General features: G+C 43.0%; 1 protein-coding gene across 1 annotated transcript in view; it reads right to left on the bottom strand.

Annotated features, from left to right (window-relative positions):
* ABTB1 (ankyrin repeat and BTB domain containing 1) overlaps positions 1 to 16,069 on the bottom strand; it is a 39,320-nt gene that overhangs the window by 14,744 nt on the left and 8,507 nt on the right. Inside the window, exons 3-7 of the mRNA XM_050958514.1 lie at positions 15,163 to 15,218; positions 10,457 to 10,601; positions 8,021 to 8,180; positions 6,857 to 6,902; positions 5,593 to 5,709 (exon numbers count right to left, since the gene is read on the bottom strand). Coding sequence (XP_050814471.1) covers positions 5,593 to 5,709; positions 6,857 to 6,902; positions 8,021 to 8,180; positions 10,457 to 10,601; positions 15,163 to 15,218 — 524 coding nt within the window. The remainder of the gene's footprint in view (positions 1 to 5,592; positions 5,710 to 6,856; positions 6,903 to 8,020; positions 8,181 to 10,456; positions 10,602 to 15,162; positions 15,219 to 16,069) is intronic.

Here is a 16,069-nt window from a genome sequence, read left to right as displayed (position 1 = left end):
TGGCAGGAACGATGAATGCAAGTAGCGCAGCAGGTCCCTAGCAGAACAAGTAAAATTAAAGATCTCAGAGGTCTTTGCAATCTCTTTCAGGTACAGCTGCATGAGCACAGATGGGAAGGAAAGGTTTTTAAAAAGTTAGCAGCACTATCAAGGTGTGTACATGCATTATTGTGTGATCTTATTATTGTCAGCTTTGTCTTTCCTCTCCATGATCTTTTATGAACCTCATTTGCTGTCTCAAGTCCAATTTAGATTAGACTTTGCCAGATTTGAAAGCCTCTTAGCAAAGAATGCTTGTAAAATAAAGTGCAGTTGAAAATATGAAAGTTGCTGCAATGAAACCTTACGGACTCCATTGGGAGCATAGTGAAAGAGACGTTGACGGTTGGTGATTAGAGAGTTAAACTGCACTGTACTGGGTGTTACAAAGGATTTTTTGACAGGCGTGATTCACTGCATTAAAACCCCTCTCTTCTCAGGTGAATCACATCACCATGAGACCTTATTTTTCCTGACATTTTGCTCATCATTACATGGGCTTCATCAGATGACTCCATCAGATGGTGGGCGAAATGAGACCGAGATGTGCCACAATATGAATCCTCCGCCCCCACCACCAAGAAAGCATTGCACCCATCAAGACGGGCCACCATGACACCTGAACTGGCTGAATATCCCAAATGGTACTGGAAACAGCAGGGTGCATAAAAACCCAATCCACCAATTAAAGACACTATTGATTCTATGATCTCTATCCAGAGAGATGCCCTGAAGAAGGAGCTATGCAGTTTCTATTTATAGGACTGAATGCGGATGCCCTTGTCTTCAGCAAACAACCATACTTACTGGAGGGGCAGGACAGGTTTGGCATAGACCCAAACTGACAAAGCTGTCAGAACAGAGCCCCACAGAATTACAGATCTGCATAAGCAACTGAGAACACTTTGTCCCTTTAAGGTAGATCTTCACTGAAGAATTAACACAGGCTCTTACTCAAGTGCTTCCCCTAATCCCCCTGCTGTCCACACACAAAATCTTCTCATCCAAGTTCAATGATGCTTACAGACTGGGCTTGCTGGCTTGTCTGGGGCTTGCTGGCTAACACCCAAGAGGCACTTTCACTCAGATTGGTAACCCACCCACTTTGCAGTGACAATTCAGGCTAAAATCATCAGAGTGCCAACAGTCCTCCAATGCCTTCCCACAATTTACCTGCACAAGTGTGCCTAGAAGGACAGACAAGATCTTCCAAAATTCACTGGCAGAGAATCAGAGTGGCTCACCTTATTGCAGCACAAAGAACCATGGGATAGGCCCCCAGAAGTCCTAATATCACACATGGGTAAGTGTAGCACCAGTGAGGACACCATAACTGTGGAACGGCTTCACAGCATGGCTGCTCACGCTCAGCCCAGGCTAACTCAGCTGCTCAGACCCGGCCACTGATCACCCACATTAACTCTATATTGAAGAAGACATACACTTAGACTAAATTTCTACCCCCCTGTGAAGACAGGTTACAGGGACTGTGCAATAATAGCTATCTCTTCCATGGGTGCCTTTCATCAGAGGCTCTCAAAGCACTTTCTATCCATCAACCTTTGATGGACACAGAGGTCTTGTCTAGACTAAAACTAAAAAAGATTGTTAGAGCATGTTCACTCTTTTTACCCTACTGTATATAAGGCTGGCAGGAGCTTTGTGCTAGTTTAAAGCAGAGGTTGTGTATGTAATTGCTTTAAAACCATATTTTGTGGGAGTCAACCTATCAATCCCACCCAAGAGATATCTGGGAATAGCAAGCGAGATTAAAAGGGTCAAACAGAAAAACTATCTGAAGCTCCCTTGTAAATGAAGAACTCAGATACCATGGTGAAGGGCATACTATAAAAATTTAAGAGAGGAAGACAGGTGAGCCCAAGAAATCTCTCTCACACACACAAGGCTCATGCCCCATCAGATGTGCCTACTCAGGGTTATCAGCCAAGAAATATGGCAGACACAATGGTAAGTATCCACACCCTAGGTTCTCCAATATAACTAGGCACTTCCATAGCCACTTGAAAGAATCTCTGATGATGCTCACACGAGAAACAGTGGGTTTTGGATGATAGTGCTGTGTGTATAGACCAATTCAGATACTGAAGATTTCAAATGCAGGGATGCAACATTCCACTGCTACAATTTTTCTTTTGCTTCTAAAAGGATGAGAGAGACAAGATGAAAGAGACAAAAAATAGATTGTTGGCAGCCGCAGGCAGGAGGGTCCATCGTCTGATGTTCGTGAAATGCAAGAAATGCAGGGAATTCAGAAAAGAGCAATACAAATGGTAAAAGGAGCTGGAGCAACTTATCTAGCTAGGAAAGAAGATTAAATGAAGCAAATCCATGTGAAGCTCAGCTAAAGAAGAACAGGAAAGCACGCGAACCTCCTGCAAATAGTTGCCAAGTATACACACTGAGGAGGGACAATAACCCTTTAAGGCAAGCTAAGGAGTTGTAATAGGTATGAAATGAAGCAAACAAGTGTAGATTGAGTATTTGGGAGGATTTTTTAGAGTAGCAGAACGGTCTCAAGAGAAGACACTCAAGTCTTTAAATAAAGGTAGGCCAAAGCACTGGCAAGTACACTGTAGGGAACAGTCCTGCGCTGCCTGGAGGGAATATACTGTTTAGTCATTAAACTCCCTTCTGGTACAGCTGCACAGTACATCACTAACTGCCTCCTAATCTGTCTTTGTTCTCAACTAGCTTAATACTTTGTAGTCTTTACTAATACACCACTGGTTTAGCTGGATTGAAAGAAACCTTTCCAAGATCATGCAATACATGGACATCTGATTACACAGCAAAGAGTCCTGTGGCACCTTACGGACTAAGATATACTGGAGCATGAGCTTTCATGGGTGAATACCCTCCTTCACCCACAAAAGCTCATGCTCCAATATCTCTGTTAGTTTATAAGGTGCCACAGGACTCTTTGCTGCTTTTACAGATCCAGACTAACAAGGCTACCCCTCTGACACTTGACTGCATTACACATGGACTTGTATAATGCTGTGCATAACCACCGCCATAGCCCTTTAGAGCAGGGACCTGAGGTCTGAAAATAGGTGCTCACAAATCCTGACCTGAATTCTATGCTTTGCAACATACAGAAAAAGCTCCTGAACTATTTTTTTTTTAAATGCCTCTAGTTCCATAGCAAGGATTATGACTTAATCTGGACAAATCCTGTCTGAATTATTCCAAATTATAAGAGGTTTTTGAGGTCATATCCAGAGCATGCAGGAAGGGGAAATATGGAAGTAATTACACTCAGCATAGCAGATGCCTGTCTGCCTCAGATATAATGGAAGACACCAGACCAGTTCCTGCTGCTGCTGTCGTCTTTTTAACACTTCTCCACAGCATCAAGATACAAGGTGCTTTAGAAATACGGACTAGATTTAGATAATGAGACTAGAGAGAAGCGTCTGCCATGCAATTACTCCCTGGAACAACACTGGCTACAGTGTGTATTTTTGCTTACATCAAACATGTTGGATACATTTTTGTACCATGGATAGTGATCTGGCCCCTGACCAGTGTAATTAGGCCAGATACCCAGACCTGAACCAGACGCCTGTTTTCTAGAAAATATTCGGAGCAGAAACTTCTAATATACAATAGGGAACAATGATGTTTTGGCAAGTAAAGGACACCAGGTGACCCAACAGGTTTTTCCCATCCCTTAACTTCTATGATTCTTTCATATTATTCTCTCCTGGGGATTCAACACTAGTTCCCCGGTTCACCTATAACATGTCTGATTTGACAGGCAAACATTTAATGTTACTAACTACAACTTTGCCAATTCGCCGCAGTCCTGGTCTGCCACAAACACATAACCCCTATCACTTATATCAGTGCTTTGCCAACATTGATTAAGCCCACAACACCCTTGTGAAATAAAATCATCATCCCCATTCTACAGAGGGGAACACAGAAGTTAAAGTGATTTGCCCAGTGCCATACAGGAAGCTTACACCAGGGTGGGATTAGAAACTATATCCGGCTCCCATTCAAATTGCTGCTACTATGAGGTAATGCTTCGCTTGTTCCTCTAATCCTAGGGCCCAATGCCTCAATGCTACTTGCAGTCATTTTTTTATTTCTGTCCTGGATCTCATGAGTAGAAGCTGCCAATCGTGCCAAACTGCACGATGGTTTCAGAATATATACAAACCATAACACTAATAAAACACCTTAACCTTATTTAATCTGCAGCCTAGTAAGGGATTGTATTGTGGGCGTTTGGAGAAGAATGGTCACCACACCAATCAACTGCAACATCATAAAGCTGCCATCCAGTGACCCATCGAAACATTGCGGTATTACAAAATGCTGTAAATCGTAACATCATTTTTGTTATCTGATGGTCTGACTTAGTAACTTATTTTTTGTTAAGGGTGTTGACCACAGCCTTTTCTTTTCCAGCAGACAGATGGTACGTCAAGTGAAATCTTCTACCACTCATTACAAGCAGCAGAACAATTCTTTCTTCATGTGTTTAAATATTTTTGTATACAAACATGCATATCACAACAGGGAAAAAAATGCAGTATCTGTGATGCAGCTATAGAGCTAACTTTGCACTATGGGAAGACTGTCACTCCAGGCTACATATGTAAATCATACAAATCTGGAAAATATGAATTGACAATTAATATTTAAAGTAAAAACTTGAGCAGCTACAGCAACCTGACCTCTTAGATCAGAGAAAACAATGAGCCAGATTCTGCTTTCACATCAGAAGTAACTCGACTAAGTCAAAGGAGTTATTTACACTCTAGGGGAGACGCAGACCCTGTGTGATTTCAAACTACATGTTTCCTTACCAGTTAAACCATTATACTATTACATCTGAAAGCAGTTCATTTTCTAAATGTTTCTTACTTTGCCATATTTACGCAGTTAGAAGACTAGTATTCCACCTGCTGGTTCTCATTCAATGGCCCAATAGTGTTGTGTTTGGATCACGAACACTCCAGAAGAACGTTCAAAACTCATACGACTGTTTGTACTTTTAAAAACACACATAAAGCATTTTTATATTAACGTGTGTGTGTGTGTGTGTGTGTGTGTCTCTCTCTCTCTCTCTCTCCCCACACACAAAACACACCAAGTCTAAATTATCTGACTGTTCCACTTTAAGTCAGGTGTTTCTAACATGCAGAGAAAACATGAGCCACCACTGTAACCCACTAGCTCCCTGATCACAGGGACTTTGAAACATGCTCCTCAGTGCTCTGCTACGGTTGCTGGACTATTCAATAAAGCCTTGCTGCCAGGGTCCCCACTACTATGATGTACACTTGTTCACTGTTCAGACACGGAGTATGACAGAAGTTGCCCCACAAGGAGCCTCCATTTGAAAGGCTTATTCTGCTAACAGCTGTGCATAGAACTACTCAGGGTTTTTTTCCTCCATTAGTTTATGAGTGCCGGAGGTGCCCCATTGCTGGAACGTCCATTGTCATGATCTTCCTTCCCACTCCAAAAGGAAAAACAAACATAATGAAGAGAAGTAGCCATTAAAGGGGAGCTCACCAAATTCATAGACCTTTTTACACTTGATCTCCAAATCCTCAATGAGATCCTGAAGCCGACACTGCTTGGCTAGTCTCTTGCAATCATTCACATATTCTACATCAATGTCTAGACGACCTGCCAAAGAGAAACACCAAGATTCTATCAGCCAGTTCCTTGACCTCGCACCAGTCACCATTTACGTACTTAGGCGTAAAAATGGCTAATCTATAGAAAAGGGACTGGATGGACTGAAGGATTGCTAACGGGCTATGCATTTTCACTTCTGGATCACTGGTATGAATCTAGCTCAAGTGTCATTACAGCAGTGCAAATTAATATCTGTTGACTGCTGAGTGGCCGGACCAAATTTGGTGAATATCAACTCAATTCCTCAGTTGCCCATACTGCAGCTGGACCCCCACTTGGCACTCTCAGCAAAAAGGCCAAAGACTGAATGGATCTTGGAGACAAAATTTCATTTTCTCGGGAAGAACAGAGATGAGGGGCAGGGCAGTGGAAGTTTGCACTGCTGCTGCCATCATGTTTTGGTGTGAGAAAGGACTTAAGTCTCAATCATTCAGAAGCACCAAATTTATTAAAGAGTGTTTTAAAGAGCGCACTGAGGAAAGCTAACTCTAAAGAGACAAGCAATTATTGTTTTCTGGTGAAGAAACTCAGATGCTTTAGTAACATTTCCCTTGCAGTACATGTTGGAAATTTAATTTAGGGCACCACCCTATGGTCTGAGGGAATATTGCACTTGCATTCCCTAGAATACAAAATACTTGATTAATACTGGCTGAAGGTTTAAGAACAACTTCTGCTGGAACAACAGTAACAAGCTGCAGTCAAACCATTCAGCAGTCAGGACTGCCAGTTACAAAATGCTCACGAGCCAATGTACAAAGGGAATATGGCCACTGCTAATCTCAGGAGATCATCTGCTTAGATGATACATGTATTTTTATTATCCTAGAGAAGTTACATTTCCCACATCTGTCCACTCAACCAAAGTTGATTTTTATTGACTCCACAGCTACTGGCAGAACCACAACTGGCAAGAGGTACAAATATGCATGTACACTAGCTTTCCACAACAACATGGAATTGCTCATACTCCTCATATCTGCCAGATGACAGAGAGATTGTGTCTAAGCCATGATTACCTACCCACCCAAACAAGCTTGTCTAGAAGCCTTTGCCACCCAAACAGTGTAACGGCAAAGAGGTGCTGACTACTGCATTCCAGCATGCATGCACATGTCAAGCAGCAGCAACATACCTGTGTAAAGATACTGCAGGAGGGAGCCAAAGGCCGCTGGGTTGATCTAAAATAAGACATGAAAAGGTCACCTATATAAAGCACACACATTTATCCAAGGAGCTTGAAATGTCAATACACATATATATATGACCTAACTGAAGTGATAGTGCATTACACACTAAGGTAAAGGTTGGGGGTTACGTTCCAGAAAAGGACTCTAGAACGCAAGTGAGGATGCCTCCTTTGTGGAAACTCCAACTAGTGCAATAATAGCATTTTCATTACACACACCATTCCCATGCTCCCTCACATAACTAGTATTCCCACTCTATCCAGCTTACACAGACCTGTAAATATATTAACTTCTGGGTTTACCCACCCCCACCTCATGTTACACATCAGAGAGTGAGGTTTCTTGCAGGGAAAGGCACAGAATCTGTGCCTGCAGAGTTGGCAGGTAACAGAGACATTACGGCTCACATCTAAGAAGGCAACTGCAGCAGAAGCACTATCACAACTCCTCATCCACTGGGCCCCACCACTTCCAACCCTCCCAGTTAAAGAGGAATCAAGTTGCAGCCTAAAGAGCAACACGGCTGGAAGGTGATGAAAACTAAGGTTGTCCTGAGAAACAGGAAGGATGTTTGCAACAGGAGAGAATCTGAGGTTTCCGACAGACAGCCAAACCACAGAAACATATGCTGGAGAGTGTTGGTAACGGACAAGCAAAATCCACTTATGGCCTATTTACTCCTTAGCCTCTCTGCTGAGGCAACAAGTGGGAGCCAATTAGTGCCAATTATAGTGGTGATTTCTGTGGTGTGGACCACCTGTCTACTGGGAATTAGACAAAGGCTCAACTCATTTCACATAAGGGTCACCAAACAGCTGGCAGACGGTAACAGCTCTTTTATTACTGACCTGAGCTGAATTTGAACCAATGCCAGAGGTGAAATGACAGGAATCTGACAGCATACAGCCTACAGCTTTCAGTGTATTGGAGTAAGAAGCCATTTTAGTGCACAAAGTGTTCCATCTCCCTCTGAGTTCTGGAACTGTTCTGTGTTATAGAAGGTGTCAACTACGGAAATTACCCCTGACGCTTCCTTTTCAACCTCACTTTCCTCAGAGAGAAAATATCTAAGATGTGGGGGGAAAAACCTGGTGCGTGGTTCTCCTCACCAGTGGGTGCTTTAATGCTATCATGTTCTTCCCTTTCCACTTGGTCTCAAACATTTCTGCAAAGTACACGCTGCGGGCACTAAGGATGCAGCGGTGGGCACAGAAGGATTTCCCATGGACGATGAAGACAATGTCGCTTTGGTAACCCTGTTCCAGAAGCCTGGAAGGGAAAAAGAAAGAGGGGAAGATAAAATCAGCTGCATCGAATGAGGAAGGAGAAAAGTGAAGGAGGAGAGGGAAGCTTTCACACACTGGGGAAAAAGGCAATTTGTGAACATCTTGCTCCTTAAGGAGACACTGTCAAGATAAAGAGTGTTGCAGTTTTTCCTCAGTACTTATATAGCCCTCATTATCATAAAATTTGAGTGCCTCACAATCTGTAATGCATTATCCATACAACATCCTGACGAGGAAGGCATTACCCCCACTACAGATGGGAAACTGCGACACAGAGAGGCAAAGAAGCTTGCCAAGTCCACACAGGACACCAACCATTGTACTGTCCTTCCTACTGATATCTCACCTAAGCACAAATGAAAGATGAATGAATTTACTTTTCAACATTATTGCCGTTTGTTACAATTTTAACTGTAGCTCCCTTTGAAAAATGAAAGTGGAACATTGCCAGTTTCACCCTGGTTCTGGTGAATTAGCTCAAGAATGCAACATCTGAGATATTTAAATCAACTTTTCAAAATTGTACTTAGCTGGGGAGAGTAATTTTTTGCAAAAACAATCAAGTTATTTTTCTGGTTTCCCTGCAGGATTAAAAATGGAAACTAAAGGGGAAATTCCTAGCTCCCAGTGGGACTCATTTGCTTCCAGATTTTGAAGGTACAGACTTTAAAATCATGATTTTTAAAAAAGTCTATTAAAATCCATTTTAGATCAGTTTTAGATATACTTACGGCTCCGTTGAGCCCTGTGTAATTGGATTCATGGTAACTAAAGTAACATAATATATAGAGACTATTAAAAGATTTAAAGATTCTTGTACATTCTTTTTATGTACTGCAAAGTAAATAGCATACAGTGAACACATGATAGTGCAGTATGAAGGTCTTATCAGCTGGTTGGGATGCGTGGCTCACTTGTGGATTGCTCATTTCCCCACGAATGTGACCATCCCAAATTTGTGCTGACAAAGCCTGTATGCCACACCTCATTATAATGCATTCCCTAAGTTTTTTGTATTTAGAGAAATGGGAGTCCAAGGTGCACTAGGGAACTTTCAGTGTGTAGCAGCAGGGTCCACACAGACACTTAGGCTATATCTACACTATAAGCTGGCGGTGGGGGGTGCCGGCATGCATAGACATACTTGTATAGACAAACTAGAAGTATAGCTGCAGTAGCACAGACAGTGGTGAGCAGTGGCACTCTAAGTACTCACCCTTCTGAACCCCAGGGGTACATACTCAGCACAGTTAGCCTGTGAAACTGATCCCACACTAGAGCTTGATGACAGCTAGCATGGGTATGTCTATAGGAGCTGGGAACCCCACCCCTAGCTCCACCAGGGATACAGCCTTAGTGCACAGCATGTTACAGTGGGAAAAATTTACACCCCAGCTTGTCATGAACTAAGTGTTTGTATAGACAAGCCTTACGCATTTTCATTCTAACAGGCCTTTTTCAGGTGCTTAGAACCTTCATTTATCTTTGAAACTGAAGTTTTCCCCATGTTTCCTCTCAGCCCAAGAGCTATATTTTTTGGAAGACTGAGCAAAGACAATTCTATCATTTTCTAATACAAAAGAGAGTGCGGAAAATCCCACACATTTGTCATTCTAAAACAAGCTACAAATTTTTTTTTGTTTGAAAATTTAGGCCAAGATTTTCAAAAATGCCTCCTGATTTTGGCAGCCCAACTGGAGACACCTTAAAGGAGCCAGATTTTCAGGAAGTGCTTAGCACCTTCTTTCTGAAAATCAGGCTTCTTTAAGAGGCCACAGGTTGGGCACCCCCAAAATAAGGCACTTATAATCACTGATCACTAGTGAAAATATTGGCCTTATTGCCACAGCAGGTTAGGGGCGAAACTTAAATTTGTCGGACACGTCGTTCCAATTCACATATGTGTTTCTTGGCAACCTGATGAAAACGCGTTTTGATTTGGCAGTCAAGGTTCAAAAATGTACGCTGCACATGTCATGCTTTTACTATGCTCTCTCAACATTCCACTGGCCCTGCCTGTGTGTGTGTACGTAAGCTGATGAAAGTTTCTTTCAACACCCAGATGTATGTGGTAAATGATCCGTAGGGTATGTTTTAAGCTTTGCCTAATTTGACAAGATATGTAAAAGCATGTATAGAATGAGGCAGGGCTCTGATCGACCTGCAAATGGTTTAAGTCAGAATGGCAGATTAAAGTGGCCTAATTGTCATATAGGCTGGGACTCTGAAATGTGCTGAACAGCTGTCCCATCACCTTACCGCTGCAAGAAGACATCGTAATAATCTCTCTTCATGCACTTCGCTGTAATCTGCTTGTATTCCTTCAACACACGTCGGATGGCATCACTCAAAGCCCCATACAAACAACGCTCCCCATCAAAAGTGTTTGCTTCACATTTTGCACCTGCAAAATGGCAACATGTGTAACACTGCAAGACAGACATAGCACATACACCTCTAAAAGATGGTTCCCTCGCTAAATAGAGGGAATTGTCCTATGGCTGACTATATGATTTACAAGAATCATCATCCCATACAATATTGGAATTTAATTGCCAACATTAGGATCCCCACCCATCCACATTCCAAGTTTGACCTCCCACCACTACCGCTCCTTCATGAATGAACCAGGAGATGTTTCATGTATCTTCTGTGACAGAAGGATCTCGGCCTCAGCCCTGGCATAACGCCATCATTCAAGGAGGAAGAAACTCACTGCGTGAATGGTGCTATTAGCCACAGGATACTTAAAGACCAATTTTCTGTTTTACACAGAAAGCAAATGACCCTTTTTTAAGGTGAACTGCAAAAGTTTTACTAAAAATAGAGAATTAGAAGGAAATTTATTAGATTTCAAGAGAAATTAATAAGCTGTTTAACTGCGTTAAATGCAGCATTAATGACATATCATCTCCCTGAGATCTTGAACTGCAAGTGCCTTGGTTTGTCTGCCAGAATGAGGGATGTCATGAGTGCCTTAGTACTGAATGGACATTCACTCATTTTGGAACAGAAAACAGGAATTTTGAAGGGTGTTTTGGTTTCTTTTCAGAGGTGAAAGTAAGCCGGTCCGGTCCGGTCCGGCGTACCGGCAAGAGCCAGTACGCCGTGCTGGACTGCACCAGCTTCCACGGCCGGGATTGAAAGGGCTCTGGGCTGCCCGTCACCAGCAGCCCAGAGCCCTTTGAATCCCGGCCGCGGCTGAGATTGAAAGGGCTCTGGGCTGCCCGTCACCAGCAGCCCAGAGCCCTTTGAATCCCGGCCGCGGCTGGGATTTAAAGGGCTCAGAGCTTTCTGCGGCTGTGGGCAGCCCAGAGCCCTTTGAATCCCGGCCGCAGCTGAGATTTAAAGGGCTCAGAGCTCCCCGCCGCTGCGGGCAGCCCAGAGCCCTTTGAATCCCAGCTGCGGCTCTGGCGGCTGGGCTGGGGCCAGGATTTAAAGAGTTCAGGGCTCTCCTCAGCAGCAGGAGCTCTGGGCTCTTTAAATTCCTGCCTCAGCCCCACAAAGCTTGGGGCTCCCCCTGGCGGCCGGAGCCCCAGGCCCTTTAATTTGCCCCTGAACCCCGGGGGGCTCCCAGCCACCTCTTCAGCTGGGAGCCTCTGGTTGATCTAAAGGCCCTGGGTCTTCCAGCCACAGCTGGTGCCCCAGGGCCTTTAAATCTTGAGAGGCCATGCCTCTTCCGGATGAGGCCACGCCCCTCTCAGGACTCTGGCAGTACCGGCAAGTCCTGTAAATTACTTTCACCCCTGTTTGTTTTTAAGAAACGTTTGCATTTAGACTTTGGCCTTGTCGACGCTGCCCACTGATCTGGCGGGCAGCAACTGATTCAGCAGAGGTCAATTTATCGCATCTGGTATAGACTTCGGTACTGACTTCGATACTCCACCAGAACGAGGAGTGCAAGTGGAGTCGATGAGAGTGCGTCAGCTGTCGACTTACCACAGTGAAGACACCACAGTAAGTAGATCTAAGTACGTCGACTTCAGCTATGTTATTCACGTAGCTGAAGTTGAGTATCTTAGATCGACCCCGCGCGGTAGTGTAGACAAGCCCTCAGACTTGCAGACTTTAAGGTCAGAAGGGACCATCGTGATCATTTATTCTGACTTCCTGCACATTGCAGGACACAGAACTTCACCATTTCCTGAAAATAGACCCCTAACCTCTGGCCGAAATTGTCAAACCATGGCTTAAAGACTTCAAGTTACAGAGAATTCACCATTTAAACTAGTTTAAACCTGCAAGTGACCCATGCCCCATGCTGCAGAGGAAGGCAAAAAAAAATAAAAAATAAAAATAAAACCCCAGGGTCTCTGCCAATCTGAACCAGGGGGAAATTCCTTCCCAAACCCAAATATGGTGATCAGTTGCCCATATGCTCAGAGTGTAAGACCCACCTGGGAAAGAATCCTCTGTAGTAACTCAAAGCCCTCCCCATCTAGTGTCCCATCTCCAGCAGTTGGGGATTTTTGCTATTGACAGTCGCCGACAGGCCACATGCCATCATAGGCAGTCCCATCATACCACTCCCTTCATAAACTTATCAAGCTCAGTCTTAAAGCCGGTTAGGTTTTTTGCCCCCACTGCTCTCCTTGGAAAGCTGTATCAGAACTTCACTCCTCTGATGGTTAGAAACCTTCATTTAATTTCAAGCCTAAACTTGTTGATGGACAGTTTGCAGCCATTTGTTCTTGCGTCCAGATTGGTGCTTAACTTAAGTAACTTCTCTCCCTCCCTGGCATTTATCCCTCTGATTTGTCTATAAAGAGCAATCATATCTCCCCTCAGCCTGCTTTTCATTAGGTTAAACAAGCCAAGCTCTTTGAGTCTCCTCTGATAAAGTAGGTTTTCCATTCCTCTGATCAGTCTTCTCTGCACCAGTTCCAGTTTAAATTCATCTTTCTTAAACAGGGGAGACTAGAATTGCACACAGTATTCCAGATGAAGTCTCACCAGTGCCTTGTATAATGGTACTAACACTTCCCTGTCTCTACTGGAAATAACTCACCTGCTGAATCCTAGGACTGCATTAGCCTTTTTCATGGCCACATCAGATTGATGGCTCATAGTCATCCTGTGATCAACCAATACACCCAGGTCTTTCTCCTCCTCTGACATTTCCACCTGATCAGTCCACAGTTTATAGCAAAAATTCTTGTTGTTAATCCCTAAATGTATGACCCTGCACTTTGCACTATTAAATTTCACCCCATTTCTATCACTCCAGTTTACATGGTCATCCAGATCTTCTTGTATGATATCCTAGTCCTCTTCCATATTGGCAATACATCCCAACTTTGTATCATCTGCAAATTTTATTAGCACACTCTCACTTTTTGTGCCAACATCATTAATAAAAATGTTAAATAAGATTGGTCCCAAGACAAATCCCTGAGGAACTCCACTAGTAATCTCCCTCTGGCCTGACAGTTCACCTTTCAGTATGACCCACTGTAGTCTCCCCTTTAACCAGTTTCTTATCCATCTTTTAATTCTCATATTAATCTCCACCTTCTCCAATTTAAATAATAATTTCCCACATGGAACTGCATTATATGTCTTACTGAAATCCTTGTAGATTAAATCTACTGCATTTCCATTGTCTAAAAAAATCAGTTATCTTCTCAAAGAAGATCAGATGGGTCTGGCACAATCTACCTTTTGTAAAACTATGTTGTATTTTATACCAGTTACCATTCACCCCTATGTCCTTAACTACTTTTTCTTTCAAAATTGGTTCTAAGATCTTGCATACAACTGAGGTAAAACTAACAGGCCTGTAGTTTCCTGGATCACTTTTTTCCTCCTTTCTTAAAAATATGGAATATATTAATAATTCTCCAGTCATAGGGTACAACCCCCGAGTTTACATATTCATTAAAAATCCTTGTTATTGGGCTTGTAACTTGATGTGCCAGTTCCTTTAATATTCTTGGATGGAGATTATCTGGGCTCCCTGATTTAGTCCCATTAAGTTGTTTGAGTTTGACTTTCACCTTGGATGTGGTAATTTATACCTCCATATCCTTTTTGCCATTAGCCACCCTGCCACTACCCTTAAGCTCTTCATTAGTCTCATTAAAAACTGAAGCAAACTATTTGTTTAGGTGTTGAGCCGCATGTAGATAATCTTTAGTCTCCGCCCCATCCTCAATACTTAGTGGTCCCGCTTCTTCTTTCCTTGTTTTCTTCTTAGTTATAGAACTTTTTACTATTGGTTTTAATTCCCTTTGCAAGGTTAAACTCTGCTTGGCTTTTGGCAGGTCTCATTTTATCCCTACACTTTCTGACCTCTAAGAGGTAGCTTTCCTGGCTGATCCCTCCCATCTTCCAATCCTGGTAGGCTTTCTGCTTTCTCTTAAATTAGCTGTTCAAGAAGCTTGCTCATCCAGCTTGGTCTGCAACTCTTCCCTATGAACTTTTTCCCCCTTGCTTGGGGTGCAGGCTTCTGACAGCTTCTGCCTTTACATAGTGTGTATGGAGCAAGTGTTCAAAAAAAAAAAAAAAAAATGAGTAGAAAGCCACAAAGGAAGAGAAGGAAAAGGCTCACCAGGTGATTCACTGACTAAGGTGCAGTTCTGACATGATAACAGAATTACACTCCTGCAAAAGTCTACTGTAACTGTAGGCAGCCCTCACCAGGGCCTCTAACTCACCAACTTCATGTGGTGAACCTACTGCCACCAGGAAAACGACACACACACATACACAAAAAACACTTCCCTGTAGGAAGCCCAAGAAGTAAGTGGTCTGTAAACGGGACATTAGTCAGTTCAGCCTGACTGTGGAGTCCCACAACAGTCAAGGTTTTTTAAATCAGAGGTTTGATTATATTATGATGTAGCTCTGCAGGCCACAGTTGAAGTGATATAGGCTTCTATACACATTAACAGCAAATGATAAATGGAAAGCTAGAAGTGGGACAGATACTCGAAGAGAACAGCATAATCTCAACATCCTCTTACCACTGGCTAGAAGATAGGATACAAGCTCCTCGTGTCCACAGAGACAAGCGTAGTATCTGTTAATTAACAAAAAAAAGAAAGCCAAATTAAAACAAGTGAAACCTTTGTTGCTTTGAGAGTGTATCACAATGTCTCAAGAGGCCCTTATTTTCCCCAACAGGCCCCTCACTGCACTAATCTGTCCTTCCATCAGTGGTGGGGTGCTTATGGCTCCTTCTGGGGCTAAACAATGGTCCTCTCTTGGAGCTCAAGGAGACTACTCAGGAATGACCCCAGGTGCCCCCTCCATACAAAAGGCTGGGCAGGTTCTGCTCTCAGCACACTCAGGTCCTCTTGGACTGCCAAGAGACCTCAGGGTCCAAACCCTGACTCAGCCCCTTGTAATGCCTCTGGGCTGCCAAACTTGATTCATTCGTTTATTTCATGTGCACCCAGCAATTCATTGCCCCACTGCCCCAAACACACTCCTGCTTCTTCAGCAGGCACATTCATTATTGCATACTTAGAATGCTATAGGCTCAACCCCATGTGTCAGATGTACAGTAAACCAATGTCTCCAATTCCCTTTTAGAATGGATTTATTTTCCTTTTGGCATCTTTTCACAACCCAAGTATTTTATGCTCCTCTTGCACCTTTAAACTGAAGATCTCAAATTGCACTGTAAATATCAATTAAGACTATAACCCCTCAATGTAGGAGGTATTATACCTCTTTTATAGATAGATAAAACTGGCCCTTCTAGAAAAGTCCTATAGACTGAAATACATGAGAAGCTTTATACAGGTGTTTTGAACTATCCAAAAAGCTACTGAAGAGATCTCAGACTCTATTCAGCTCTACAGATCTTAGAGTCATTTTAGAATCCTATTGGTGGCTTAGTCCCTATTGAATTCTAGAGGACTTTTC

This window comes from Gopherus flavomarginatus, chromosome 6 (assembly GCF_025201925.1).
Source record: "Gopherus flavomarginatus isolate rGopFla2 chromosome 6, rGopFla2.mat.asm, whole genome shotgun sequence".
NCBI classification, from domain to species: Eukaryota; Metazoa; Chordata; order Testudines; family Testudinidae; genus Gopherus; species Gopherus flavomarginatus.
The sequence above is the reverse complement of the archived record's forward strand: the minus strand, read 5'-3'. Positions and strand labels throughout refer to the sequence as shown.